General features: G+C 41.7%; 2 protein-coding genes and 1 long non-coding RNA gene across 6 annotated transcripts in view; 1 reads left to right on the plus strand and 2 right to left on the minus strand.

Moving 5' to 3' along the window:
* Window positions 1-15,358, minus strand: part of LOC116323524 (protein tweety homolog 3-like) — a 29,888-nt gene extending 14,530 nt beyond the window's left edge. For 2 of the 3 annotated variants that reach the window (XM_039613320.1, XM_031743872.2), the window contains exons 1-3: window positions 14,833-15,358; window positions 13,647-13,832; window positions 4,077-4,273 (exon numbers count right to left, since the gene is read on the minus strand). In XM_039613320.1, coding sequence (XP_039469254.1) covers window positions 4,077-4,273; window positions 13,647-13,772 — 323 coding nt within the window. In that variant the 5' untranslated portion in view covers window positions 13,773-13,832; window positions 14,833-15,358. The remainder of the gene's footprint in view (window positions 1-4,076; window positions 4,274-13,646; window positions 13,833-14,832) is intronic. The other variant, XM_039613319.1, reaches the window with a different exon arrangement.
* On the plus strand, window positions 124-4,049 carry LOC120440596. Its single transcript, XR_005613367.1, has 3 exons — window positions 124-274; window positions 351-639; window positions 3,304-4,049. It is a non-coding gene; the product is annotated as an uncharacterized LOC120440596 (long non-coding RNA).
* Window positions 15,359-16,463: 1,105 nt separating the features above from the next.
* iqce (IQ motif containing E) lies at window positions 16,464-25,884 on the minus strand. 2 transcript variants are annotated; one of them, XR_005613366.1, is made up of 21 exons: window positions 25,449-25,884; window positions 25,202-25,243; window positions 24,986-25,031; window positions 24,746-24,895; window positions 24,193-24,294; window positions 23,891-23,961; window positions 22,775-22,888; window positions 22,616-22,666; window positions 22,456-22,526; window positions 22,288-22,360; window positions 22,161-22,201; window positions 21,875-22,026; window positions 21,185-21,240; window positions 20,859-21,088; window positions 20,591-20,698; window positions 20,029-20,296; window positions 19,807-19,893; window positions 19,190-19,317; window positions 19,003-19,083; window positions 17,502-17,603; window positions 16,464-17,355 (listed from the first exon to the last, which is right to left on the minus strand). XR_005613366.1 is itself a non-coding variant. In XM_039613318.1 (21 exons), the coding sequence occupies exons 1-21, from the start codon at window positions 25,518-25,520 to the stop codon at window positions 17,258-17,260; spliced, it is 2,142 nt and encodes a 713-aa protein (XP_039469252.1). In that variant the 5' UTR covers window positions 25,521-25,883; the 3' UTR covers window positions 16,464-17,257. The 2 variants fall into 2 exon arrangements, 1 of the variants encoding a protein (XP_039469252.1); XM_039613318.1 differs by having other exon boundaries at window positions 17,502-17,600; window positions 19,001-19,083; window positions 25,449-25,883.
* Between the last annotated feature and the right edge of the window lie 656 nt (window positions 25,885-26,540).

Genomic DNA, 26,540 nt, shown 5'->3' on the forward strand with positions numbered 1-26,540 from the left:
AGTTTTACTCTTTTCTCCCTTTGTGTGAGCCCCACAGTGTCATGGTCCCTGTGCCTTCCCGGCCAGCCCAGTGTGGCCACAAGTGTTTGTTGTTTCTCTCTCTCTCGCTCCCTCTCTCTCTCTCCCCCCTACCTGTCTGCCTGGGCGGAGCTCTGACTGGGCTCCCGCCCTTGGCCCACGCACCTGCAGCTGATCTCGAGTAATTTGCAGTTGATCTCTGGCTCATAAGGCTGGCGCTCTGAGCTATTCGTCGCTGGAATATTGAGTAACCCTCGTCAGTATTGCCTGGCTTCATTGTGAATCAGTTGTTCCCGTGCTTGCCGCCGACTTACCCTCGTCTATGTTTACAGGTTTATCTGGACCCCGTGAGTGTGAGTGGGTTGTTCGTGTGAGGAGTGTTTGGACAAGGAGCGGAGCAAGTGTGAAGAAGTGTGTTTCCCCGGGACCCTGGTGTTTCTCCCCCCCTTCACGTGTACATAGCGCACCGGAGTGATAAATAAAGTATTGTAGAACCGTGCTACCTCAGTCTGCGCCTGAGTCCGTCCACCACCGTGACACACAGATTCTGTCATCTTGTTCAGCGCTGCTGTCTTCATGTCTCGTCATTGGTTATTTGCCTCTACCATTTTTACTTTGAAGGTTAGTTTTCTCGTGTGCCTTGTTTTGGTTTTACTTCCTGCTTTTGTTTCCCTCCTTTGAGACGGTCTGCTGTTCACTGTTTTTACCTGCATCTAGACACCGATCAATGTGTGTCGGCTCGTCTGTTTATGTTCCCTGTTGTTCTCCCGTTTGTTCCCTTGCTCCTTGTTCTTTTGGTGCTTTTTTATGGATTCTTGTTTACCTTTTCAGACTGGACTCTGGACTGGGTTTGATCTGACAGTAAATGCTCATTTTCTATTGCTTTCCCTGCCTCCCTCTGTGTCCTGCTTTTGGGGACTCTCACTAATATTATATGAGAAAATGAGACACATGGCTGACTTTTTTTTTCAGCAACAACCATTTGAGCTATGCATATTTTTTGATCCAATGATCTCGCTATGTAATTGTTTTGATCATTCTACTAGATTCAAATTGCACAGGAATCCATCCATTTACATTGATCCACAGTTCAGCAGTTCCTGTTACCTTACCTGTTCTCTAAGTGTTTTTGGATATACATTTTACAATCAGTTTTTTAGATGCACTGTTCAGTTCATTCTTGGCAGCCAGTTTGTTATTTGGGGAAATGTCTCAGCTAACTAATAATAAAACATGTTCATCTTTTTGTTTTTTGGCTGATCTTTTCACAACAACAGCAAAAAAACCTAAAGCAAGCTACAGAGTCTCCTGTATAAACACACTACAGCTGCACACAAATGGAGGAAGCCCACATGTAGCTGGAGCTGGGCCAAAAATAACATATGATGTCATATTAAATTGTGGACCAACCAAAAAAAAACCCAAAAACGCATGGAACCACACGCACACAAAATCACACGCAAATGCGTTCACATATACTCAGATCCATATTCAATAAGAAATATTACAGCTAATCATAACATATGAAAACCTCCAAAACAACACTCTTCAGCTCTGAGTCACGCTAATGTGGGTACATGCGCACACACACACACACACACACACACACACACACACACACTTATACACAAAGACAGCTTCCCCGACTGTATAATTCATTTCTCGTCTCTGCATCAAATCTGCTTCTGTCTCCATGGCAACCTTTCTAGGCCAGGAAGAAGGCCGAACAGAGAGAAATAATAAATAAAGGAGGAGGACTAGCAGAGATGTAGAAATGGAAAGAGAGGAAGGAAAAAGTCAGCAGAGGAGAGGCATAAAATTGATGAGAGGGTAACTGAAAGAGGAACAGTCTGTGTGTCTCTAAGCGGGCAGAAATGTGCTCGTCTGTGTCTTTGTGTCCAAGTAAGAGCAGAGCCCACACACACTCCGGTATCTGTGGTCAAAATATCCTACCGCTGGGTTACTTTGGTTAAAGAACTCAGAGTGTACAAAGCCTTCAGAGTCAGATAAACACAAACACTGAAGTGTCACCACCTGGCTGGCTCCCACATATGCCACATGGGCTTCATGCATGTGATACAGCAGCTGGAATGGTGACTTGCCACCATTGCCACTTATTTTGCATTTCGCTGTCAGCTTCTTACCCTCGGCCTCTTTTTATTTATCTATTGGCCTGTCAGGGCGTGCAGCTGTAATAGACATGCTAATTCTCTGATCAGGACTAGCTTACCCACCATCAGGCGTACCATTTCAGGCTTTAACACTTTCTGGAAAGATTTTATAGCGCTTGCAGTGTCATGACGAGTTATCATTGATCTGCACACTTTTGTTATCTTTACTTTATATGTTCTACTTGGCTAGCCCCACATATACACATATGGTGAAACTGATAAACACACTCACACACATGTGGAAACAGAGCAGTGGAGAGAGGGGAAACAATCATGATCCCAAATAACTGCAAAATGCTGCACCTGAGTATAGGGAAGTCACTGTAATATGTACAGAAACCAGTTTGAGATGATTAATTATCCTGCATCAGAAAATGGGTATACTGTGGTCATAGTATTTAAATGATGATCAGTTGATACTAAGGGCCCCAAAGTGTGCCAAGAAAACAATCACCCACACCATTACACCACCAGCAGCAGCCTGAACCGTTAACACAGGGCCTGAGGCCAGCGAGCCTGAGTGAATTGTAGCCTCAGATTCCTGGTCTTTGCTGACTGTGGTGTCACTTGGTGTGGTCTTCCGCTGCTGTAGACCTTTTGCTTCAAGGCTGCTTCAGAAATGCTCTTCTGTATACCTTGGTTGCAATGTGTGCTAAGACAAAATTAGTTATTAATGATAACTAATTCAAAAATTATTTACATGTTGACATATTCTGCATGTGTTTGTTGTACACATATAATACAAGTAAGAGTCAAATAAACAGACCTAAAAATCCAAAGTCATTCTGCTCATGCTACTCACTGCACCAAAGTAATGACGAGAGAAACTTGTTCTGATCAAAGAAAATTAAAACATGTGCCTTTAGTCATCACTGCTCAGTCTGTTAGCCAATCACTACAAGCCTGGTATCCCTTTTTAGTGGCATGCTGTACACTAACTGGCTGTATAATGCTTTTCTTAGCAATCCCCTGAGAAAATTTGAGTGCAGGGCTAGAGGGCAACTCTTCCAAATGAATAGCTAATTATGCTGGCTCAGCCCTATGGGAGTATTCACACTTAAGCACTGCCAAACAAAGGCATCCCTGACTTTTGTTTTGTGTTGTTTCTTTGCAGGATTGATGGTCCAATGCTGCGCTTCATTTACCTCCGAAGTCAGATGTCAAAGCAGGGAATGACATCACTCCCAACTTGACTGCGTTCAAGTAGTAAAGCCAGAAAAGAAAGGAAGGAAGAGGGTCTGCTTTGCTCCTAGCAATGTAGAATCATCTATCTAGCAATACAGTATAATGTCTGTTTTTCTGCCCTTAAACACACGGATGGAGCCCGGTTGGGTCTCTGTGGGTGACTTATTTAGTAAGTCACAAATACAAAACAGTAGTAGTACAGACGAGAGGTTTTACAGTTTTACTGCTGTTTATGTGCACTTCTGCCAACATGGATTTTGAAGTAAAGGACTTTCTGAACTGGAAATCCAACTTGAGGGGGCGTTCAGTCTTGGAAGTTAAAATTTTCAACTTCTAACTTCAAATAAACACAGAATTAGCAACACTTGCACTCTTAAGGCAAGCCAACCAAGTTGCTGTGGATACCTTTACATTAACGAGAGCTAGCTAATGCTGGACCATTTGAATAAACATGGATGATATGGTGCTCGACATTCTGAACTTTCATCAACTTTTCAGCATTAGTAAAGTGAAGCAGCAGATCCACAATTCAGTTCAGCAACACACGACATCACTTCATTCAAAGTCAATGAGACACAATCCTCCCTTACTCACTCATCTCACGGACTGTGATGCAAAGGTAGATGTTGTTAAACGCACTCAAGCACAAACAGCTTCATCACATTGTACAGAAGAGTCGACCTCATAGGAATAACGTCTCACCTGCAGACGAGTGTGGCAATGATGACGCACCAAGCGGTGCAGCAGCAGTCGGCGCTAGGCTGCTGGGAGTGCATATGGGAGTGTGAGGACTCATCACTCTTGCGCCGCCGGCAGCAAAGCCAGAAAGAGTAGAAAAGGAGGAAAAGAAGGTCCAGGCCCAAACACAGCAACGCCACAGCACCGAGGAGCAAAACAGACTGAGGAAAGAGTGAGAGAAAAAACAATTAGCAAAGACAAGACATTTGTGATTTTTGTACAGTTTGTGTTACACGTTTTCCATTAAACTTTGTCTTGATTCATTCAGATGCATCGTGTTTGAGAGGTTTCCTTTATCACAGGGAAGTGGGCCATTTAGGATGTGGGTTAAGGAATCAAATTAGCTGATATGAACAGAAACCAGACACACCGAGGGACCACATGATTTGCCAGACACATGTGCATGTATTCGCAAAACTGTGTTCCTGTCTCCTGCTATTTAAGGCCCCCAAAATAGTGACTGTTAAATGGGCTTTTGATAGACACCATAAAATTTTTACCTTGTACTGTATTTGCACACCATCAAACACACGCACACACACCTCCAGGAGTGAGAGGAACGAGGCTGCTGGGGAGCTGTATGCGCCAGAGACCCACCACACAGATCACATACCCTCTAAAAGCTTTGAAGTGTAAAAGAGGGTGGGGGTGGTGGGGGTAGACAGAAGGAGAAGTAGGGGGAGTAAATTTGAAACAAAAAAAGACATGCTGGAGAGACGTATAAGGAAGGAGATGTGAAAAATGACTGAAGTGAACACTAAAAAAGGAAGAAGCCAGTAAAGACAGACACGAGAGCTGTTACAGCAGTTTGGCTGGGACTGATGAAATCTTTTTTTGTCTCACACACACGCTGAAACGTTGATTTTTCTTCCCCCTCTGGGACTGTCTGGAAAAGTCATTGTACTGGAGGGCCATGAGGGACAATTATACGTTTCTGGAAAACCAAAAATCTCCACCTGCTAGACTACTTAAGGCAGACAAAGGAATCCCGCCACGGAGCTACAGGGTGACAAACAGCAACAGTGCTACTCTGGGGACCCTTGATGATAAACACAATGGGAGTCCACCTCCAAGCTCCACAAACACTTCCTGACTTCCCAAGATTTTAAACTGCTGTTTTTTTGCTACTGGCCTCATATTTTTGCTGATTTCCAGACGCCAATGCCCTTACATCTTTAAGCTTATTAAAATATATCAGGAAAAGCAATCTCTGGGACAGTGTTTCTCAACCTGAAAGCCAGTTTGCCCAACAGGATTCATGCAAGGATTAATAGGAGAGGAAAAAAAAACAAAACACACACACAAAAAAAAGACAATCAGTGCAGTTTTAAAGGTCTTCTTCCTTGAGCCTCTTAGAATGGTTCCAGTGATGCGAGAAAAAATAATGGAGAAACATGAACAACCTCCTAAGGATTGAACCAGCTATGTGTAGATATGGCTCTAAAGGAGCTGCAAAGCACCTACATACCATTAATTCAATACGATGTCAAAACCACTAGACATGGCACTACTTTGAGTTAGACACCAATGTTAGCACGCTAGCATGAGCACAAAAAACAATGCTAACCTGTTGGTAAGAGACAGTGCGAAGTTTACGTGTTTAGTATCTTAGTCTAAAATGTCAGGATGAGGGGCCAGCTAAAACTGCAACGTTCTCACTTCTATTTCTGCTTTCACTGTCTCTTTATATGGGACTTTTTTCAGTAAGCAGTATCATTCACGCTAGCTACTCACAAAAGCACATAAGTGATAACTTGTCTTTGAAGGCACAAATCTCTTTTCACATTAAGAAAAACAATGCACCCTAATAATAGCAGTGCTTCTATAGCACTATAGCACCATACCAACACATGGGGGGCTAGAGCCAATCTAATCAGGTATGGGTTCATTAGAATACTACAGCAGTATTTTTCATACAGTATATGTGTAGTGAAACATGCCAGGCATCAATATTTACTAAATGCATCAGTCTACTTATATTGTGTGAGATCCTACAGTTGTGGCTGTGACCTGGTGCAATGTTTAAATGTGATGTACCTCATTACAAGATAAGTTACAACTATAGTATATTGACAAAAGTACTGAGCTCGGTATACTTTATACCTACAGGAGCTGCTTAGCATTGAAAATCTAGCCAACGAAGCTCCTGGTGCAGTTGTTTGCTGATGTTATGCCAGAGGAGGTTTGGAGCTCTGCAGTTATGGAGTCCGCAGTGTTGGTGACGTTTACACACTACGTGCCTTGGCCATGGTCTGCCATTTGTGTAGTTTTAAAAGTTGTCTTATTACACTACCACACGCTCATTCCTAAAATAGCTGTGTTGTACAAAGCAAACAGGTAGTATCCCTTTTCTGTCTCAAATTTCCCCCCCAGTAGTTTTACTTTAAAAGGATTTTATTGTGCAAACTCTGACTGTGAGAAAAAACACTCATTAGTGAGGGTCCATCTCAGCAAATGGGCCATTAGTAATGTTGAGCCCTGCTCATCAGAAAGAAGGAGGAGGAAAAGGAGAAGAAATCTGGTTATTACCCAGCTATCCCTGACTGTCTCCTCCCAACAGATTAAAGATGATGAGAGAGGAAATGACATGAGTTTCCTGATTCTTAGTCTGTGGTATTATGTATAGGCATGTGTGTATGTAAAATCAACAAATGGATTTAAACTAAATGGAGATACAGATTAACTGTAGCAGACTTGCAATGAAACTGCACATATACATTATTATACATGTCACTAGTAGGACACATTCATAGAGAGAGAGTAATATTTTTTTTTACATGAATTCACGGTTTCTCAATTTTGGTTGGATTATGGTTTTTTTTTTTCAAGTGGCCAAGATCGGATTTCAGAGCAAACTGCTCACGACGCTGTGGTGACTTGCATGCCCAAAAGAACAATGGCAAAGACGTCACATGTCATACAGAAATAAACATGGAGGTCACAGTTATTGTTTACATTTTCTACTTCATAAGTTTGTGTGGGAAAATTTGTGAGCAGATGACAAAGAGCACAAAGACGACAGCCAGCTTTTTAATTATGGCATTTCTTGTGGCGTGTGTGGGTGCAGAGTCGGAGCCATGAGTGGTGGCATTGTACCATGAATTGCTTCACAGAGACAATTTTCAGGTTGTCACAGGCTATTTTAACTACATAATAGAATTGTGAATGTAAATTTCAGTTCAGATACCAGAAAAAATAACTAGACTTCTGCCTGCAGTCTGAAGACAGCCTTCGGCACGGCACTGAAACAGTTTCATGCAATGACTAAGCCCAAATGGAAAAAAAAGAATACTGTACTGGCCTGAATGAATGAGAAGATCATCAGATATCAGGGGACTAGGTAATTCTTTCTGCAGACTTGTTTTTGTGTTTGCAAGTCTTATTTACAGCCTTACTGTTGCTAGGCAGGGAAATATTTTTGGACTGTTTATAGCATGTCTTTCAGGGTTAATACAATTGTTTGGTTAACCCAATTAAACACAGAGCAAGAATGAGACAGCAAGGCTACGACACGCTTTGCTACAACATTGGGAAGAAACTCACTGTGAACACAGAGAAAATCTCCTGTTCCCCAATGATGGGCTGAAAGGTGAAAATCCAAGCCTCCAAACACAGCACTTAAACCCATGAGAAACGTAGGCTAGGTCCTGCAATTAAACTGCAGGGCTTAAAAATTGGCATTAGTCAAAACAGTATTTGAAAACTAATTAAATGTCATTTTTTCATCAATAAACTCACATTTTCAGAGTGTGCATTCTTGATTAAAAAAAGCAATTTTCACAGAAAACCTGGGCGTCTGAAAAACAACTAGTAAACAGATCATCAAAAAAAGCAATTAGTTCCAACAAATGAAACTAAAATCAACTACATACAATAAAGCTATCTATAGATAAACTATACTACAGACTATTAAGTCTGTTCAGATAAAAAATTACATATACAATCCAATGCAAAAGTCTTGAAACACCACTGAAATTTACCTAAACACGTGTAAACGTAAATTAAAAAGACACACCATATAAGGCAAAAACGGAGTTTGTACAATTTTAGCGAGCTTGAAAGTCAATATTTGGAATAACCCCTTTTATTCTTCAGCACAGATGGAACTGTTTTAGGCAAACTTTCTTCTAATTTCTTAGTCCAGGCTTCTTGAAGGACATTCAAAGCTCTTCTTTGGATGCTGGCCGTGTTTTGTTCCATCAAGATGATCCCAAACTGCTTCAATAATGTTGAGGTCTGGGCTCCTCTAAGGCCAATGCTATCACTGATAGTATTCATGCCCGATAGTGTTTTTCTATCCAGGTATGCTTTTATAGCATTGTTTGGGATCATTGTCATGCTGAAAAATAAAGGATTTGCCAATGAGATGCTTTCCAGATGGTATTGCACGGTGGATCAAAATCTGATGATAATTTTCTCTGTTCATAATTCTCCTTAAACAATGACAGTCTCCACCGTGTTTTACAGATGGCTGTAGACGCTCACTGTTCTTCCTCTTCTGTGCACTTTGGACAAAAACTTTCAAATTTGGATTCATCACCCCGTAAGTCCTGCCACATCACCCCACTGCCACTGATTTTCAGCACAGGTCTTGTGCAGGTCTTGTGTAACTTGGCATACCTCAGCTTTCTCTCCCTGTTTCCCTTCCTAAAGAATTACTTCTTCACAGTCACCCTTCCACCGACACCATTTCCGATAAGGCTTTGGAGAACAATAGATGGATCAACTAAAAGGCCAGATGCATTTTACAGGTCCTGTGTCATGTCATTGTTTATTTTTCTGTTTCTTAAGGACATGACTTTCAGATACTGTTCATCTGCTTAATACATCTGTTTTGTGTCCTCCACTTGTCCAGTTCACTCGGATCTTTTAAGGACACTTTGCACTGAAATGCTGAGATATGGGAATCATCACTTTGGTGCATTATTTTTAGATGTATGTCAAAGACCGCTAAAAAGTTTCAACAAATTCTGGCACCTTGGAAGCAAACTGTAAAGAAATAAGGGCTGGCTCAAGATTCTCCACAGTACTCTAATTCAAGTAAAAAGTCAGCAAAGAGTGAAAACCCTAACCCATCACAAATTGGGTCTTGGAGGTTATTAAACCCCAAAATTACTCAGTGCTTACTGTGGTTAAGAGACGTCATGAAGTGAAAGTTTATGTTTAAGCAGCTAGAAATGAAGGATTTCTCAGGGTTTGCCTGAAATATGATTTGAATGATCACCTGCCAGGGAAAAGTGAAAATCAGCAAGTCATGATTGTTATGTTTACAAAGCAACAATAACTGACCTAGTACTCATAGGACTTCTCCTGGTGTGCTTGATGGCTGTTAGATTAACTGTCAGGCTAACAAACCATCAGAGCAGATTAGGCGTGGATCAATTAGCCCCTAATAAGCATGGTGAGCCTGGGTGTACATTAGTGTGTGCGTGCGTGCACATCTCCACACTAGAGATCAGCTTGCAGGCTGGAGGAGGGGCTAAACGTTAAACACCCCGGCACACTGATCTACTTTCAATCTGCCCATTTAAGTGTGTGTACGTGCACTCCCACAAGTGTGGGTGCATGTGTGTGTGTGTGTGTGTGTGTGTTTGAGATGACAGGATCAATCACTTCCACTTCACTGAGTTGTCCTTGCACTCTCCCTGCCTGTGTGTTAGTCTGTAATTTGGCCTACTATCCTCTCAACTTCTTTCCTGAGGCATTCACTGACCTCAAGTTCATTCTGTTAATATTCACCTGTACCACTGGGTCAAAGAGCTACCAAAGCACAAAGGCATGGACAGTGCACACAAAAAACATTCAACGCTAGCATCATCTTTCTAAACTGCTACGAGGAAATGCCTTCTTCAGTGCAAACTGTAGCAAACCATCCAAAATACCAATTACTGACTTTCCACAGCTGGCAATATGAAAGTGTGTGTTATTACAGGTCACATGATTCCTCTGTAATGTTCTGCAGCTGCTTAACTGTGGCTGCGAGCTGACTTTGCGATTCCACCATAACGCAAACAGATGAACACACATGCAGAACCTCAGGATAAGAGCTCCTATTTCAGCTATCCAGGAAAAAAAACGCAAACGGTTTTCTTCACAAAGCCACAGAGTCAGCATCCCCACTAAAGTCAAAGTCATCACAGACCAGTGAGTGAGTGAGTGAGTGAGTGAGACATGGTGTGAGAGGAGAGCTTTTTTCTCTTTTTTGTGACCAGCTTCAAAAGCTGAATGCAAATGAACCCGAGCCAAATCACATCAGAAAGAAAAACACTACACAGAAGAATCTCTCTCTATTGTGTGAGAGTGTGTGTGTGTGTGTGTGTGAAATGTCGTGGTGCGGTGACGGACACCGTGTGCTGAAAGACACTGTGTAAGACCTTGTTTGTTATGTGTGCGCCCGAGTGTTTATGTGCTTCTCAGCTGGATGAGTAGATGCATGAAAGCCTTTGAGACAGATATACTGAGCCAATCTAAAGACGGGCTTCAGTGAAAGAGTGAAAGAAAGAAAGAAAGAAAGAGAGCATTCTTTCACAACAGACTCCAGCCCTCCCCTTCACCCTCCCCCCAGTCCAACTCACCCTCCTTCTCCTTGTCCTTCTCAACCTCTATCTCTCCCTCCTCTGCGTCTAGCCAGAATTAACGATTTCACCCTGAATGGAACCCCTACATTCACTCACTCACACACACACTTGCGAAATAACACACACGAAATCCCCCCAAGGGAGCTGTGTGACCTCATCTCAACGAGCAAGCGCTAAATACGCGCTGACACAGAAAGCGAACATACTGTACGTGACATATATATATATATATATATGTTTATATATATATAAATACAGTGCACGCAACGTCTACAGCTGTACAAACAAACGTATGGCCATAGCACAAAACGCTCACTGACATAGAAACCGCCTCATTTGCTAAAATATGTCAGGATGTAATTAGTCTAAAAGGGGGGTCCTTAAAATTCCAGTGGGCAAACACATTGGCACACACATCTACAAAGGCCCTTAGTTAAACACTGAATAGCTCGCAGGAAGTGGCTATTTGGCAATTTGGAAGCACCTCCCATGGCTCATGGAGCCTTCTCTCTCTCCTCTCGGCTCCAATCAGTCCCTTTTTTATCTTTCTCACTCCTCTTCCTCCTCCTCCTCTCTCCCTGCTTCTCTCTCCGGTTCTCATCTCCCTCCCCTTGTTCGTGGCTGTGGGTGCCTTCCCACGCTCAGCGCTTGAACTTGCACGCCCTCCCTCTTCTCCCCATAGTGTCAGCAAATGCATTGAGGGATGACTGCGGTGCATGAAATGTGAGATCCTGAGTGATGTGCCTTTGCTTTATATGGCCTAGCGAGGCTGGGTTTACTGCTGCAGAGACCTGGGAGTCACCTTGTTTGAGGATTCTAATGAAATGCAGCAAAACTGGGGCAAATCCCCCCCTTTCAAGATGAAGCTGCTTTCCAATGCACCGTTCCTGACTCAGTCAGCGTTTAATCCAAGAATGCTATCAATTAGTTTTATGCTTTTAAAGAAATCTAATTTTGGATTTTTCCTCATTCGTTTTTTCCAAGTATCAGGTTCATTTTAATCCAATAAAATGCCGAAGATTTGTGGATAAACGGACCATCGGAGAGCACAAAGTGCTGACTGCAAATTTTGTCCAACCAACCCTCGCAAATCAGCAGATATTACACTGATAATGATATACAAGTAGAACAATCGCGTTGGGATTTCTGCCAATGATAAATGACTTTACATATTAATAGGTTTTCAAAATTGTTTGTGATTTATTTGTGGCCATTGGTTCCTACACTTCTAATGGTATCTAGAGAGCCAAGAAATCAATTCCTACTCACTACCTCATATTACAGAGTGCATATATGTATGAGCTGCAAGCAGTTCATCAAGAGTGATGATACTTTCACAAACCACCACATTTTATCATTGAAAGGCAAAACAAAATACCCAATCTGTCCACAGATGATTACACAGACTTACTATGGATTCATGGCCTGTGCTGGTGTCCATCTGGTACCTTTTTGGCTAAACAGAGGAAAGAATTATGGGAATTTAACCAACGTCAATCATGCTATTCATAGGTTGACTGCTAATTGGCTGACTAGTTGGCTTGGAGATTGAGGGGAACAGCAGCAGAGTTCTCGATGAGCAAGAAGAAGGGCAAAAAAATGTAAATATAAAAAATTAAAATCACAAGACCTCAGACAATGGCTTTTTTCATTGTTTTTTCCTGTTTGATCATGACAGGAGTTAAAGCACAAACAATGGGACAAACTGACTGCTCCATGTGTTTTTGGCACTGCCATCAGGTGACAGTACAGTTACAGCACATAGACGGGGTCCTGCACAGCTCTGTGTAGCTGCTCCAGTCTACCAACACGGCATCATGCCACGCGCTTTACAAGGTGAAAAAAAACACCAGGAGCACTGTTAACAAAGGTTTATAGTTTCAGAGTGTAAAACAAAACTGTGTAAAAACAGCTTTGTTCCAGCAGCCACCACAAAGGTGAAACAGGTTTTAACAGATGACCCACAATCAGTGTTTACTTACTTCGTTCGATTTTATTTTTTGAAATTATAAGTACCTTTGGTGCTTAGTACTACGTTGTGTTATGTTGGATATGTTGTGTGTCAGAATTGGAGTTCTACAGCAAACTAAAGTTTGCAAATAAAGTAACTCTTAACTGATTACTAAATTCATTGATTTACAGGTTCTCCACTTGTTATGTGTCCACGGTCTGGGACTTACAGTGCAATTCAAATATCTGGTGCAAGACTTCAGTTCAATGAAGTATTGCCACTAGGTGTGAATGTGCGAGTGAATGTGAGTGCGAATGGTTGTCTGTCCCTGTGTGTTGGCCCTGCGACAGACTGGCGACCTGTCCAGGGTGTACCCCGCCTTTCGCCCTATGACAGCTGGGATAGGCTCCAGCGCCCCCCGCGACCTTGAAAAGGATAAGCGGAAGCGAATGGATGGATGGAAGACTTCAGTTCAATGAACCAATCACTGTTTACAAATGTAAATAGGTCTTTAAAAAAGGCTAATAGAAAGCGAAACCACTGTCAGACAAGCACCAGTGGGTTTGAGATTGCATTTCTATTCCCTTATTTGCGCTCTACGTGGACTACAAATGTATTTGGCAGAAAATAAATGGAAGACAGAAAGATTCCTTTACCTTCCCGCTTTTCTACAGAGTCAGGCTATTCATATGCAGTATCTATTTATATAGATTAATCTGTCTATGACAGTGGAACAAGAATAGGCTCACAGATTTTATTCTCTCTTTTTTTCTCTCTCTCACACACACACACACACACACACACACACACACAGAGCACTGATCGATGCAGGGAGGGACCCCACAACTCTGGCTGCAGGACGGCTTCAGTCACCACTTGGCCACTCTGCTGTGAAATTACAGTGTGGGCATGTGGCAGGAGGTACGATGATGAGGCAATGCTGCACGATGAAGGAGATGATGAATTTCTGAGTGGGAGGTAATTATTCTCCCGCACTTGTCTTACCTTCTGGTACTCAGAGTCCTCTGGCCTGAAGTCGCTGCTCACTGTCTGAAACTCGATGTTGAAATGAGGCAACCGGTGGAGGAGATTCACCCACCAAGGCGGAGAATAATTCACCACGGCCGCCATCCTGATGCAGCTGCCTGCCAGCTCTCACTTCACTCTATAGCCCGATTCCTCACAGGGACACTGTAAAAGAAACAGCCAATCACTGCATCTGAGGAGGACACGAAGCAACTTTTAATGTCACCAAATGCATTAGATGAAGAGTAAGACGCAGCATTCGCATGTTATCATAAGGCTAATGTGATGACCTAACAGTAATCAATACCCACTAACAGGGCGGGTCAAAAATGCCAATATAATGAATACCCTCTTTATTCATTAGTTATGCATATATTTTCACAAATTATCAATTTCACTAAAATTATAGCTGCAGAATCTTTCGTGATCATTTCCCATTGGACCAATTTAAAACACCCCTGCTGCAAAACACAGGGGTTACATGTTTCTGTGTGTTTTGTTGCAAAGGCAAAAAGACTGCAATATGACATATGACTTTACTATTTGGGGGGTTGCCTTCCTTTACAGTGATGTATGTTTGGCTTATTGCCAGTATCACAATGCATTATAATAACTGTGATTACTATATTACTACCGCACAACAATTATCACCAATAACCTATTAAATGTAATTAAAGCCCGAAAAGACATTCAGTAAGTGTACATTTCGCCCAAACGTTTAACCTGTACATAAATTATGGCATGACAAGAGCATCCATGACAGCGTCACCCAATTTACGCCCATACTGCAAAAACACAGGCTTCGTGAGATAAATGTGTCTTGGACGAGGGGGGGGAAATGGCCGTTATATCAAAGCCCACACACCACCACGACTCTTATTGTTGTACTGAATTTACTGTATGGGCACATGTAGGTCAGCCCCTTCGCGGGTACCCTCACACATTCAGCATTCAAGCCGTATTTATCTATCGCAGCGCTCAATAAAATGTTAGCAAACCCAGATTAGCTAGCTCTATCCCGCTTTGTCCATTAAAACTACCGCAGTACCACCGAGTCGTCAAGGCAACGAGGAGGGAGAAAAGGAAGAATTCATTTTGAGGTCTGCGTGCCTGTGGACATCCAAGTCCGTGTGCTGGGGTGGGTAGGAACCGTGTTATGACCTACCTAGTGAAGCCCAAGCGGATGCAGACCCTCGTTTGGTATAGTCTTGGAGGTCCAGACCGGCGTATAGTTCACCTATTGTCTTCCCGAATCCGGCGGTAGATTTGAGCACGACAGCCGTGCGCTGCTGCTGCATCAACGCGGCCGGACCGAGCTAGCTGCAACGAGCGAGTCGCTTGTAGTCCCATCCACATTGAAAAGAACGGAATAACGGTCACCGACCCGGTCCGCTCACAGGGACGTCCTCCCGTTTCGACTGCCTTCACCCTCCGCAAAAGCGTCACGGAAGATTAGGGGTTAAATTATCTGACCAGCAAACCACTATCTATTTTTTTAATAATAATACAGTTGCTGTCCCCCCCCTGCTCACGGTTCGTGCTCGTCGGCGGTCTTCCCACGGTGACCGCCGGTTCAGCGTTGCGGCTCTTCAATTGGATGGTATTGTTGGAGCGTGAAGCAAACACGGTGCTTTAAAAGCCCTGAAGGACGGGGCTTTGCGGCAGCTCCGTGTGCGTGCGAGCGCGTGTGTTTCAGTACGCGCGCGCCTGAGTTTATGTATGTGTATGTGAGAGGGCAAATGCGCAAAAAAGCCTCCCCCTGGTGTTTAAGTGGTGGAAGTACACGTTAGACAGTAGGACGTTTTATCCTCCACAATGGTGAAGATTATTTTAGAAAGCCTATATGACAAAGACACAGATGGAAAGCAACACAATGGGTCTTTCACTAGAAATTGCTTTAAATGTTTTCCTGGAATATTTGCAAATTTGAAAAAAAAAAAAAAATCAGAAAAAAAAGTCCTAAACAATATTAATGTCTCCTACCAATAATAATTATAAATAAATATGATATCAGAGGTTGAAGGTTGCACACTCAGGGGATGCACAACATCTTCAGGGCAATTATTTATTACATTATAATAAATACATAGAAATTATATTTTCACTTGTACTTTTAACACTGAGCTAATTTCAAATACATACATTTTGGAAAAATCCTATATTTCACTGGTTGTTCTCTGTGTTTTCCCCAGAGGCACCCCTTTTGTTCTCAGACTTATTATCTACATGAGAAGAGGTCCATAAACAACATTATGGAGTAATGACACTTAACTCTGTCACTATTCTGAGGAGTTTTAGTAAAGAGTTTCTCTTTTGTTTCAGCTAAAACTCTTGATCATGATACTGCTAGAGGTTTTTGTACAATCCTCAGTGCCAGAGCAGGTCTGGAGCTGTGCAGTTATAAAGTCAGCTGAGTGTTGGTGATTTTTTTCACACTACACCTCAACCAGCTTTTGTTGTGGTTCCTATTACAGCACCACACTCGGCCATCTCTTTAAAACTACACATTATTCACAAAGGTTTGTAAAGACAGACAGCATCGCTATGTGCTTGATTTTATACACAGTGGAACTGATATTAGCTGACTTCAAACATTAAGTGGTGTATGGACACAAAGGGTGTAACAACTTAAAAAAAAAAAAAAAAATAGGGGATACCATTCATATATCGTTTAACAATTTTGAATTATTGTCAGTTTTAAAATACATGCTACTTCTCTCAGACGTGTTTGGGAAAATAAGCACAAAATTTAAGTACAGGTAATAGTTTCTGGGAAGGACCACGAGAGACTGGAGATTTTATTAGAAAAACATTTTATTTACTGTATCAGAAATTAAGTTACACTGATCATGTGGAGACAAATGCACTCGAGCGTTGATTTTATTGACTCATTTGTCTGTTTTAAAGCACAAGTATTATTGGCATTAGACACAGTCCCTGTGTATCCTGTGTAATCTCCCCCGCTCTCACCGTTTCAGTATTGCAGCAGCCTGATCTATAACTTATTCACAGTTTGGCTCAATAGTGCATCAGTTAAGAGCTGTCCCTCAACCACACCGCAGACTCAGCTATAGCGAACTAAGCATGCAACATATATTAGTGTGCTGACTTTCATGTATTACCAAATAAGGCATGTGCAAATGTGATTTTATGGATTATTTCAGCCTGATGAAGCCAGATGAATTTAAAGTGATTCCAGCTAGGTTAGCAGAAATGAATGCATTCATTTCTGCTATTTCAATTTGAATTCCCATGCAGCAGGCACTTTGGCAAAAAGAAACAAAAATAAATCTGACTAATTAAACAGAGATATTTGGCTCAAGAATAACACACTCAACAAAAATGGGCTGTTCGTTTTATGTTCTCAACTGATTAAAGAAAAAAAACATCTCATAACCTTACATCGACACTGAGACACATTCTGAGAATATTCTTGTTATTGGCATTGGCATGGGAGCAGCTCGTGTTACACAGTGAATATTGTTATTGTTATTATAAACATTATTGGAACAGCCCAGCTATTATTTGCAGGTTCAGTAAGAAGTTAAAGTTCTTAGTAACTATACTCAATAACTATACTTAGTGACTACTCAGCTTCTCGATGGGCGTGACGGAGACACGATGATGTCATCAGAATCATCAGAATAGAAAGCGGCGTCTTCATCGATGTCACAAGACTCACTCTGGGCTGCAGGAGACATACAGCGCACATGTTTATAGGTGTGTGGACGCACTCCACTATAATTACCTTCAACACTTACATTTAAGAGCAAAGGCCATGAAAGAAATAAACACAGGATACAGTAAAAGAACTTGCTGTGACCTCTGTCTGACCTTTTGTGAGTGTCTTCCTGGAGGCAGAGATGTTAGACGCAGGCCGGGTTTTTTTCTTTAAACCTTCCTCTTCACCATCATCACTGAGGGATGCAGCATCTTATTAACAGAACAGCAAAGAGTAATTAATGCCATTCAGCCACACCCTCAGAGACACATGTACAGATTATATAGTGCTAACAGCATGCATTTAAATATGGACCATTTCTTCTCTCATGGCATTGACTAAACTTTTCAACAAATAAAACCCTGACTGTAGGAATCTAGAAATGCTCAGCGAGGGAGTTCATGTTGCTCATGATAGGCCTTTCACCACATTATTAAAAACATCAAATGGACATATGAAGATGGTAAAAAACATCAGCTTCACTGGAGGCTGTCCTTTACAACTTATAAAATATAACTACAATGTACCCAGTGAAGCATGACACAATACGACACACTGTAAAGATCCATAAGAAAGCACATGTTCTCAGATCGAAAACAAGCTGGAACGATGCAGGTTAAACTCTCTCAGTGAAGCCCACAAGGTATCAAATGCAGAGGCATTCTTGTAAGCATGTAGGGGGGAAAAAAAATGCTGACATCACGGCTTTGCTCTATGCACCAGCATGCTGTGACATGCTCAATACTCTGGGAGATGGTGGGGAAAGTAATGGGGGAGTCAGATGTTAAGGCAGGACTCCTGAAACAGAAACAGCTTCGCACAATGTTCTCAGAGAACTCCTAACTTTCTTGCTTAGGAAGGATTGAGGATAATTCACAGAGCAGTTCAGTCACATGGAAAGGTCATGCTGATTTGATCTGTTCATAATTAATCACCGTCATCATCTGATTTCTTATTTTGGCATTTAACAGGAAAAAATGGTTCTATTTCGGCGCTGAAATGAACTGCATCACAGTATGACACAGTCAAATCCCTGCAATCGTTTGTGTGACGGCTCTGCTGATGGGAACCTGCGACAGACCTGAGTCATCACGGATGTTGCGATCACTTGACGTGAGCGCATTTGCACCTCTGTTTAAACAGTTCTTAAGCTCCTAAACAGTCTTTTCTACTCCTAGTAAAGTAGAGGAAGTAGTGGTGTGAAGGTCCGCTGAGTGCCCTCTTAAGTCTTTATTTTATTTGAGGCAGACTGTGCCCTCGCTGGTGCTGAGCAGACAGGCACAATAGAATTACATTACTGCTCCAGCGAAATCCATCAATACTCAAAGCAGTGCCGGGGGGAAGGAATCATAAGTGATTTGGAACCTGAGAGCAGGGAGGTGCATACATCAGTGAATATGAAGTCTGAGCACTGAGCAGTTACAGTGTAGCACAAAGGCACTGAATACATTTGTACAGCGTGTTGGGTGCATAAACCCCTAACCCTGAATTGAAGATGGATGGAGAGCTGTGACTTTGTTTGGTTTTTTGCTGTGTTCTGATTAAAATTTTGATAGTTTTCTGTGGATGTGTTTGCATATAAACAATTTTTCAAAGATGGCGTGAACCTCACCTTTTTTGCTGGGTGGGTGTGGTAATGCACTTCCTCTTGGTGCCAGCGTGGGAAAATTGTTTTCCATTAAAGAAGGCACAGACCTAACACACAAACACACACACACAAACAAGCAATTGTGGATTTTTTTCTTTGGTTTGACTGTTTGTTTGTTGTTTTGTTTTTTAATTCAGTGCATAAATGAGTCACCTTTCTTGTGCAAGACTACATCGAGCCAGATGTCCCCTGAACGCCGACTGTATCGTCGTCAAGGCGTCATCATCCAGCATGTCACCAGCAGAGGAAGCTTCATCGCTGAAGTTTGATGATTTTTCAACCTGGAAACCGCAAAAAAGGGGGAAGAGATAAGAAAGGTTCAGCAGGGACAAAAGCTTATAGCCAACCCACCAAAAAATGCTTTTTTAGAGCCACCTAGTGGTTATTTGTATTAGCTGCAACTCTGGCTTATTAAGGACATGATCTCTAGTAGGATTGTTGGAAGTAAAGACATCAGCACACAAGTACTTTCTGGTTTAATCGATTTTTTACCCGTTTCTTAGGGTTTGAGGGGAAAAAAAGAAAGAAAAACAAAAATTACATTTAAGTCCTTCATTGCTGAAAATACTTCACACACCTGCTGATCATTATCCAGCATTAGAAAAACAAAATCAGCACTTGTTATGCTAAAATTAACCTTAAAATAACATTCATGAGTCTTCAAGCATCCATGAAAAGTAGCATTTACTGTTTTGATTAGTACACTGTTCTCGCTGCTTTATCAGTACGGCTTGATATGAGTGTATTGTGTGGAAGCTTGTGGGTAAAACCTGATTCTGTGCGTCTTCCGGTAGCTCCTTCAGCTGTGAGTCTCTGAAGAGGTGGCCTCTTAAAGCTGACTGCAGCATCACTGTGTCCTTTAAAGAGAATGCAGAGGATGGATATGGACAGAAAGGGAAATCTGGGCCAGAGTGTCTAGACATTTTTTTTTTTTTTTACATAACATTTCTATCAGATATTAATAACTTCCTTTGCATAAGCGTGTTACATACCCTGTTTCTGTGCTCCCTCCAGCATATCTGAATGTCTAATGCTGCTTTCTCCATTTCTTCTTTCTCTCCATCATCTTTGACCGATTCCTCACCTCCCTCTGCCTCCTCTTTGCTCCCCGTGTCCCTTTCCTCTCCCTCTCTCACACCTGTGCTGCCCTGAGTCTCCTCTGCCGATGTGGGAGGAGGAGAGGAGAGCTCAGCCTGTGCAAGTTTACTGTTTTCCTCCTCCAGACTTTGGATCCGAGCTCGCAACTGTTTCAACTCCTGTCTGGGAAACACAAAACACACGCGTGCAAAGCAATAAATAAACACAACTTTGTGTGAAAAGCAAACTCCACCTGTAGATGATGATTATTATTATTATTATTATTATTATTATTATTATTATTATTATTACTACTACTACTACATTTATCTATTACTTAGACTTGAAATGGAATTACACTTGGCTTTTAACTTAAAACTACAATGATCAATGTTATGAACAATGCAAATTCAAGAAAAGTCTGGACACACTGAATCACATCCATGTCAAACACCAAATGCACGAGTGAAAGTGTACTTATGCTGCCGTCTCTCTTCGTCATGTCGTTTTTTCTGTTCAACTTTCCACTGTTTTGTCGCTTTCTCCAGTTTTTCTCTTTCAGTCTTCAGCTGTTTCAGTTCATCACTGGAACCACAGACACAACACAGATTAAGTATAGAGAACAACAGCTGCTGTTACGAATGTAATAATGTTGTAGGTTCACATTTTTCATTTATTAGACTTTTACATTTAGAAGTAGTGTTTAGTTTTTTAACTGAGCAGTCTCAGGCTGCTCGTTACTCACTCTCTACTTGACAGCAACTCTTCAAGCGCCATTTTCTCCTCCTCCAATTGACTCAAGCGTTCCCTCAACTCCGAAACCTCCTCCCTTTCATCAGTGAGCGTTCCCACGGAGACCACTGCCTCTGTTGCCATGGTAAACGCCAGACTCTCAGTGAGCGTGGTCTGGACTTCCTTATCCAATAGGATGCTGCTCTTTGGTGACTGGGCGTGTCTTTTGCTGTCTTCCAGCCTCTGACAGAAGGAGAGAGTCTATGAGCTGCGAGCTTAGAAACAGAGGCAGGCAACTGCTCGTGTTTACATGAACAACTGGTTACGGCTTCCTCTCACCTTCTCCACCTCCAACAGCCGTCTCAACATTCTCTGTTTACTCCACTCTCTGTAATCTGGGACACATCATTACACACACTATTTTCAGTAACATTAACGCACACAGCAGAAAACTGTAACCACTTTATGACCGTCCTCTTGATCTCCAGGATGTTCACTTATGACCAAAGTGCATTTAGTCTCCTTGTGTGTTTAATTGGAGGCACAGCATTTGGTTTTAGTTGTGGCTTAAAAACTACAACTTTTGAGTCTTCTGGAAGCTGCCTGCATTCACAACCACAAGGAATTTTTGCCCCTTTCGCCCAACAGCACAGATGTAAAGACTAATACCAATTCCTTTGTTTCCTTGCACTTAATGGTAGCTGGAATGTAATCAGTAATGGCAGCCTACGTAGCTCATAAAGAAAAACTGTATTAACCAATTAGGATTTAAAAACAATACAGTTGTGTTTTATAGCAGCGAGCTTTACTAGGAGACAGGAAGGCATGTTTCTAGTACAAGCTCCTTTAACGGGACCCTAAATCCACATATAGAACAGACTGGTTCCAGTATCATTGGTTGTTCACCCCTCCAGGTTTTATACATATGTACATACTGTATGTAAAATATACAGTGAATTGTAGGCGTTTTACACTGATCTGACTCTTGCTGGTTTTTTCAGCACTATGTTGTGGCGTGTGAGAAAAGACCTTTGGCTCCTCCAGCAGGACTGTCAGTGTTGAGTTCTTCTCTGAGTGCCACGTTCTCTTGTTGAAGCTGCTTCAGGTTCTCAGTCAGACGGTGAACTGTGGAGCTCAAAGCTTTTTGCTGCCTCTGGGAGCATTTACTCTCGGCTCGACAGCTGCAACAGAGCAGGAAAGGAAGTCTCAATGCCAGAAACGTACTTGTTTATTTGTTAACCTTTTATAATGATGACGATGGAGAGCCGTGATTCTCCTGAACTCAGCTACACTCAGACACGTGTGTTTCAGTCACCTTTTCTCAGCTGCTTCTAGAAGCATCCTCAGTCTCTGAATCTAAAAGGTAAGGCAGACAGACCCACTTTACTGAACTCCTTTACACACCACCAAGCTCACAGTGGGCAAAGTGGGACTGATTTTACCTCCTCAAAGTATGATTTGACTCGAATCTTCAGTTCTTCCAGGTTGGTGGCCCTCAGCTCACTTTGCAGTTTACTGAACAAGCAAAAAACATAAATAAATCACATGAGCATCATTCTGTTTTACACATAAACCAAACATACAGAGACAAAGGTGGAGGATGGCATTACCTCAGGGCGTTTTCTTTCTCTCTGCACTGCTGCTCCAGCTTTAGGATCCTCTGCTTCAGTCCATTGGTAACCTTGACAGAGAGGATCAGCTTTTCTTGTTATAAACACATCCTAAATTAAATTTATTCCCCTCATGTTCACCAATCCACTGGGTACTCACCACACTCCCTTCTCTTTTCCTATCTACCAAACTACGCGTATATTCAGATCCCTACAGGAAAAACATTGCACAGTTGGGGGATTTTTCATCATTTTAGTTTCTTTGACAAAAAAAAAAAAACTACACACGAAAAAAAAAAAAAGAATTTTCTGTTTTTACCTTAGTGGGATCCAACAGTGCTTCTATCTGTTTCTCTCTCTTGGCATTATCTTCCTCCAGGCGTCGTAGTTTGGCTTTCATTTGCTGGTTGTCAGATTTCTGTTCATGAAGGCTCTGCAGAGAATAACACCAGTGACTACTCAAACATATAACGAGTGTGTGGTAGGACTTGACTTAAGCGGTCAAAGAAGTGCAGGAGACTGATGCTGTCCAGTGTAGCAAGTGATTTATTCACCGTTTTGTGACCCAAACAATCTTTACAAAAAAATAAATAAGAAACTCAACTCCAAATTAACTCAATTCAAATAAACATAACTGAACTCAAATCAATGGAAATTAAGGTCAAACTGCACACAGCTACACTGACCTGAACCTTTCCCTCAAACACCTGAGTTCTTCTGCTTAAATAGTCCACTGAACCAAACGATTTCTCCTCTGGACTATTCCATTCAGTAGGTAAGATGAACATGATAATATTCAAACCTCTACTGCTACTCTTTACTGGCAACAAACTCTTTGGTGTAATCAATACATATTACAACAATAAATCTATTTCTTCATAAACCCTCTCAAATCAACTTTATTAAATTACAAGAGTTCTTCCCCTTCTGCACTTGGTCTCTTCCTGTGACCTCAGATGAATCCAGACGCTATAAAGCAGGAAGTAAAACTACATTTCCTCCTTTTGTTTCTGGAAGACAGGTAGGTAAGGTAAGTTCTAAACAATACAAATTAACAGTTGAAATAAATAACATGTTAACTTAAACTTGTAGGGATTGATTTAAACCAAGATGTTATATTATATAATCTGTAAAAGTGCAAAACATAAACAAACCCGGGATAGTAGATGTTTGCCTATTGCAGACTACATGTGAAATATGGTTAAATCAAAACAAGAATGTTAACTAAGAGTATAGACAAGTGGTACTCTCACCCACTTTGTCACAGAGTGCATAAGCATTTACATTTTAAAGAAGCCTGAATAAATGAAAGAAGAAAAATGTTAAAACATATTTTTCTTTTTGAGAAGAAGAACAAAAACGAGATGGAAAAGTCACTACACCGATGTGCAGGCATGCATGTGTTGTTTTAACGTGTGATTGTGTTACTCTTTACCTTCTTGAGGTGAATGATCTCATCGTACATGTCCTCCTTCTTCATGAAATCACTTGTAACTAAAGTCAAACCTGCAAATGATGGGAGAAGGTAAATGATTTCACAAAGAAGACACCACATTCTTGGCTTTGTACGTTATGAAAAAAAAAAACCCTGACTGCACTAATATCACATCATACTCCCTTCACAGCCAGTATTTTTCCTTTTTTAAGCGTCTCCTGTTCAGCATAAAATCCTGACATTCAGCTCTGTCACCCTCTTCACTCCATTTCTAAGTCTGATACACAAACGCGTTCTCTCACCGTTGGAAGCAGAGTGGAGATGTTTGGACTTCCTCGTGCTCAGGGTCTGCATGAGGAGCTCTGGTGTGGCATCACACTCCAATCTCAGAGTCTGAGACACATCTGAAAAAGAGAAACAGACAGAGGCTACTGTCAAAATGCTCCAATTTCCTGATTCATTCATCTGGCAGATTTCTATTGTTTTTAATAATGAAGTGTTAGATGTCTGTTCCATGCTTGTTTTTAAGCCTAGATGCTGTGCTAATGAACAGAGTTGCCCATTAAAAAGAAGTTTGGCTTACACAAACTGTTTCAACACGAGTCAATACTGCATCTGACTCATGCCTTTTCACACTTTTCGAGGACACGCTGCAGAGCATGAATAATGCATTTAAGTTCAGATATGATGGAGTGATGAAATCCCTGCAAACCTATAGTTCCCTTTACCTCCTTGTTTTTGCTGTACAGCCTTCCATTAACTGTTTCATTTCAAGCAAGCAGATAAACCCATTCACTGTGAATGTATTTATGTAGACACCATCCACAGAGCTTGTTGTGCCTTCATGACACCTACCAAGGCCGTTGCTGAGGGAAGTAAGGCGAGCTGGGCCAGTCTCCCCAGGAGTGTCCAATCTGGTGTCCCCCAGAGAGGCCCTTGGTAGTCTCCAAGCACCCACTGCTGCTCTCCTGGGATTCACATTCAGACTGGTGAGGTATGGAGACCCTAAAAATACAAAAGCAAACATAACTTTCAAGGTGGGCTTTCCTACAGAGTCTGAAAATACTACCTACAGTGCAGCCGAGCAGGACTCACCTGGAGAAGGAGGAGGCTTGCCAGAAGAGACTTTCTTTTTCGTTTTCTGATAGAGGACAAACACAAAGGGGGCAAAGCAGAGAGCAGGAGTATTTATGAAACTGATTTCATGCGGAAGAGCATGTCGAAAGCAAAAGAAGTAGGCCAGCCATAAAAACAAAGACATGATGAGGTGTTCATGTGGCACAGATGAGATTCACAAGTCCATTTGTTTACCTTTACTGGAACATCAGCAGGGAGCGAGAAGCCATCCTCAACCTAGGAGGAGTAAGACACCCATACTAAGACAGAAATCCCCTCTGATTGAGAAGTCAAAAGTGTTGAAAACAACTGCCATAAACTACTATAGCTTTAAATTATAAAACCTTATAGGCTTTTAATAAGCGATTCCAAAAAGAACCACTGTAAAGTCAGTTTTAAGTAAACAGCTGTATCTTTAACCCAGCCATATCAGAACACTCACCAGCTCCTCGTAGTCTTCATCTGTTTGGACATCACTCGCCTCCAGAGACATCTTAGCATTGGCATTGAACATAGCTTGTAAATAACTGTTATGTTAGGTTGGAAAACTCGACTTTTCCCACTTCTAATTCGGTCATCTTTTCACAACTCCCAAATCTTACTTCACGTCGCCTCCTCTCTTGCTAAAAAAATACACAGGGGGGCAACAAAAGAGACGCTAGCTATGCTACAACTGGGAATTTACGTTTTTTAGGACAGCTAACTTTCCTTAATAATAAGCAGTCCATACGGTAATGTGGGCTGTAAAGCATAGCTTCCTTAAAACTGTTAAAATGCTGCTGTCTTTCCGTACAGAGCTTACTGTTTTCTCATCGGCGTCGCAGATTGAGTCGTCTAGCAACCAGGCTGCCGCTAACCAGCGATGTCAATTTACCGAGAAAAACTCCGAGCGGTGCCGGAACTGCATGAGGACGTCTTCAAAATAAAAACGTAAACGCGTGACAGACAATAGTAAACGTGGCGCGTGATGCTTATCTTAATTTACTGATAGTTTATGAAATAATGTGTTTTAAGTTGGCAAATTACGCTTCCATTTCAAGCCAAGGGCAGCGCATTTTTTTAAATAAGAAACTTATTTTGAAAATACCGGGCGGATGTACTCGTTAGCTTTGTTTACCTTGATAGAGAACAGTCCAGGTAGTGTTTTGCCCGCTGCTCTCGGAGTGGTGCTACAAGGAGGGGCTGAAAGTGGCTTCTTCTTGCCAGAATCGTTCAATTTGATCCTATCTCGGGTGGACCAAAAAAACTCCATAATTTACAAAACAGATGATTAACAGATGGAAGTGTGTTAGTTTTTACTTGTGCATTACAGCTTACACAGCTGTAATGCATCATAGTGGATATACATAGGCACAAAACCGTCACGTGTATTTTAAAACTATAGAGTAACAGTATTTTTACTCCTTTACAATCTAAAAAACTTGAGATATCCAATACAGCTAGCATTATTATCGACTTCTAATGAATTTTCACACTTTGCAAAGCCATTCAGTTGGCCAGATATGACCATTCTGAAGTCCAGTTGTTTGACCCC

The sequence above is a fragment of the Oreochromis aureus genome, linkage group 6 (assembly GCF_013358895.1).
Source record: "Oreochromis aureus strain Israel breed Guangdong linkage group 6, ZZ_aureus, whole genome shotgun sequence".
Taxonomy (NCBI): domain Eukaryota; kingdom Metazoa; phylum Chordata; class Actinopteri; order Cichliformes; family Cichlidae; genus Oreochromis; species Oreochromis aureus.

Coding starts and splice junctions, on each gene's coding strand:
- iqce (XM_039613318.1), bottom strand. CDS start 25,520: ATGTTCAATGCCAATGCTAAGATGTCTCTGGAGGCGAGTGATGTCCAA. Junction 23,962..24,192: donor TCTCCACTCTGCTTCCAACG/GTGAGAGAACGC, acceptor CATCATTTGCAG/GTTTGACTTTAGTTACAAGT. Junction 20,297..20,590: donor GAAGAGAGACGGCAGCATAA/GTACACTTTCAC, acceptor TGTGTTTCCCAG/ACAGGAGTTGAAACAGTTGC.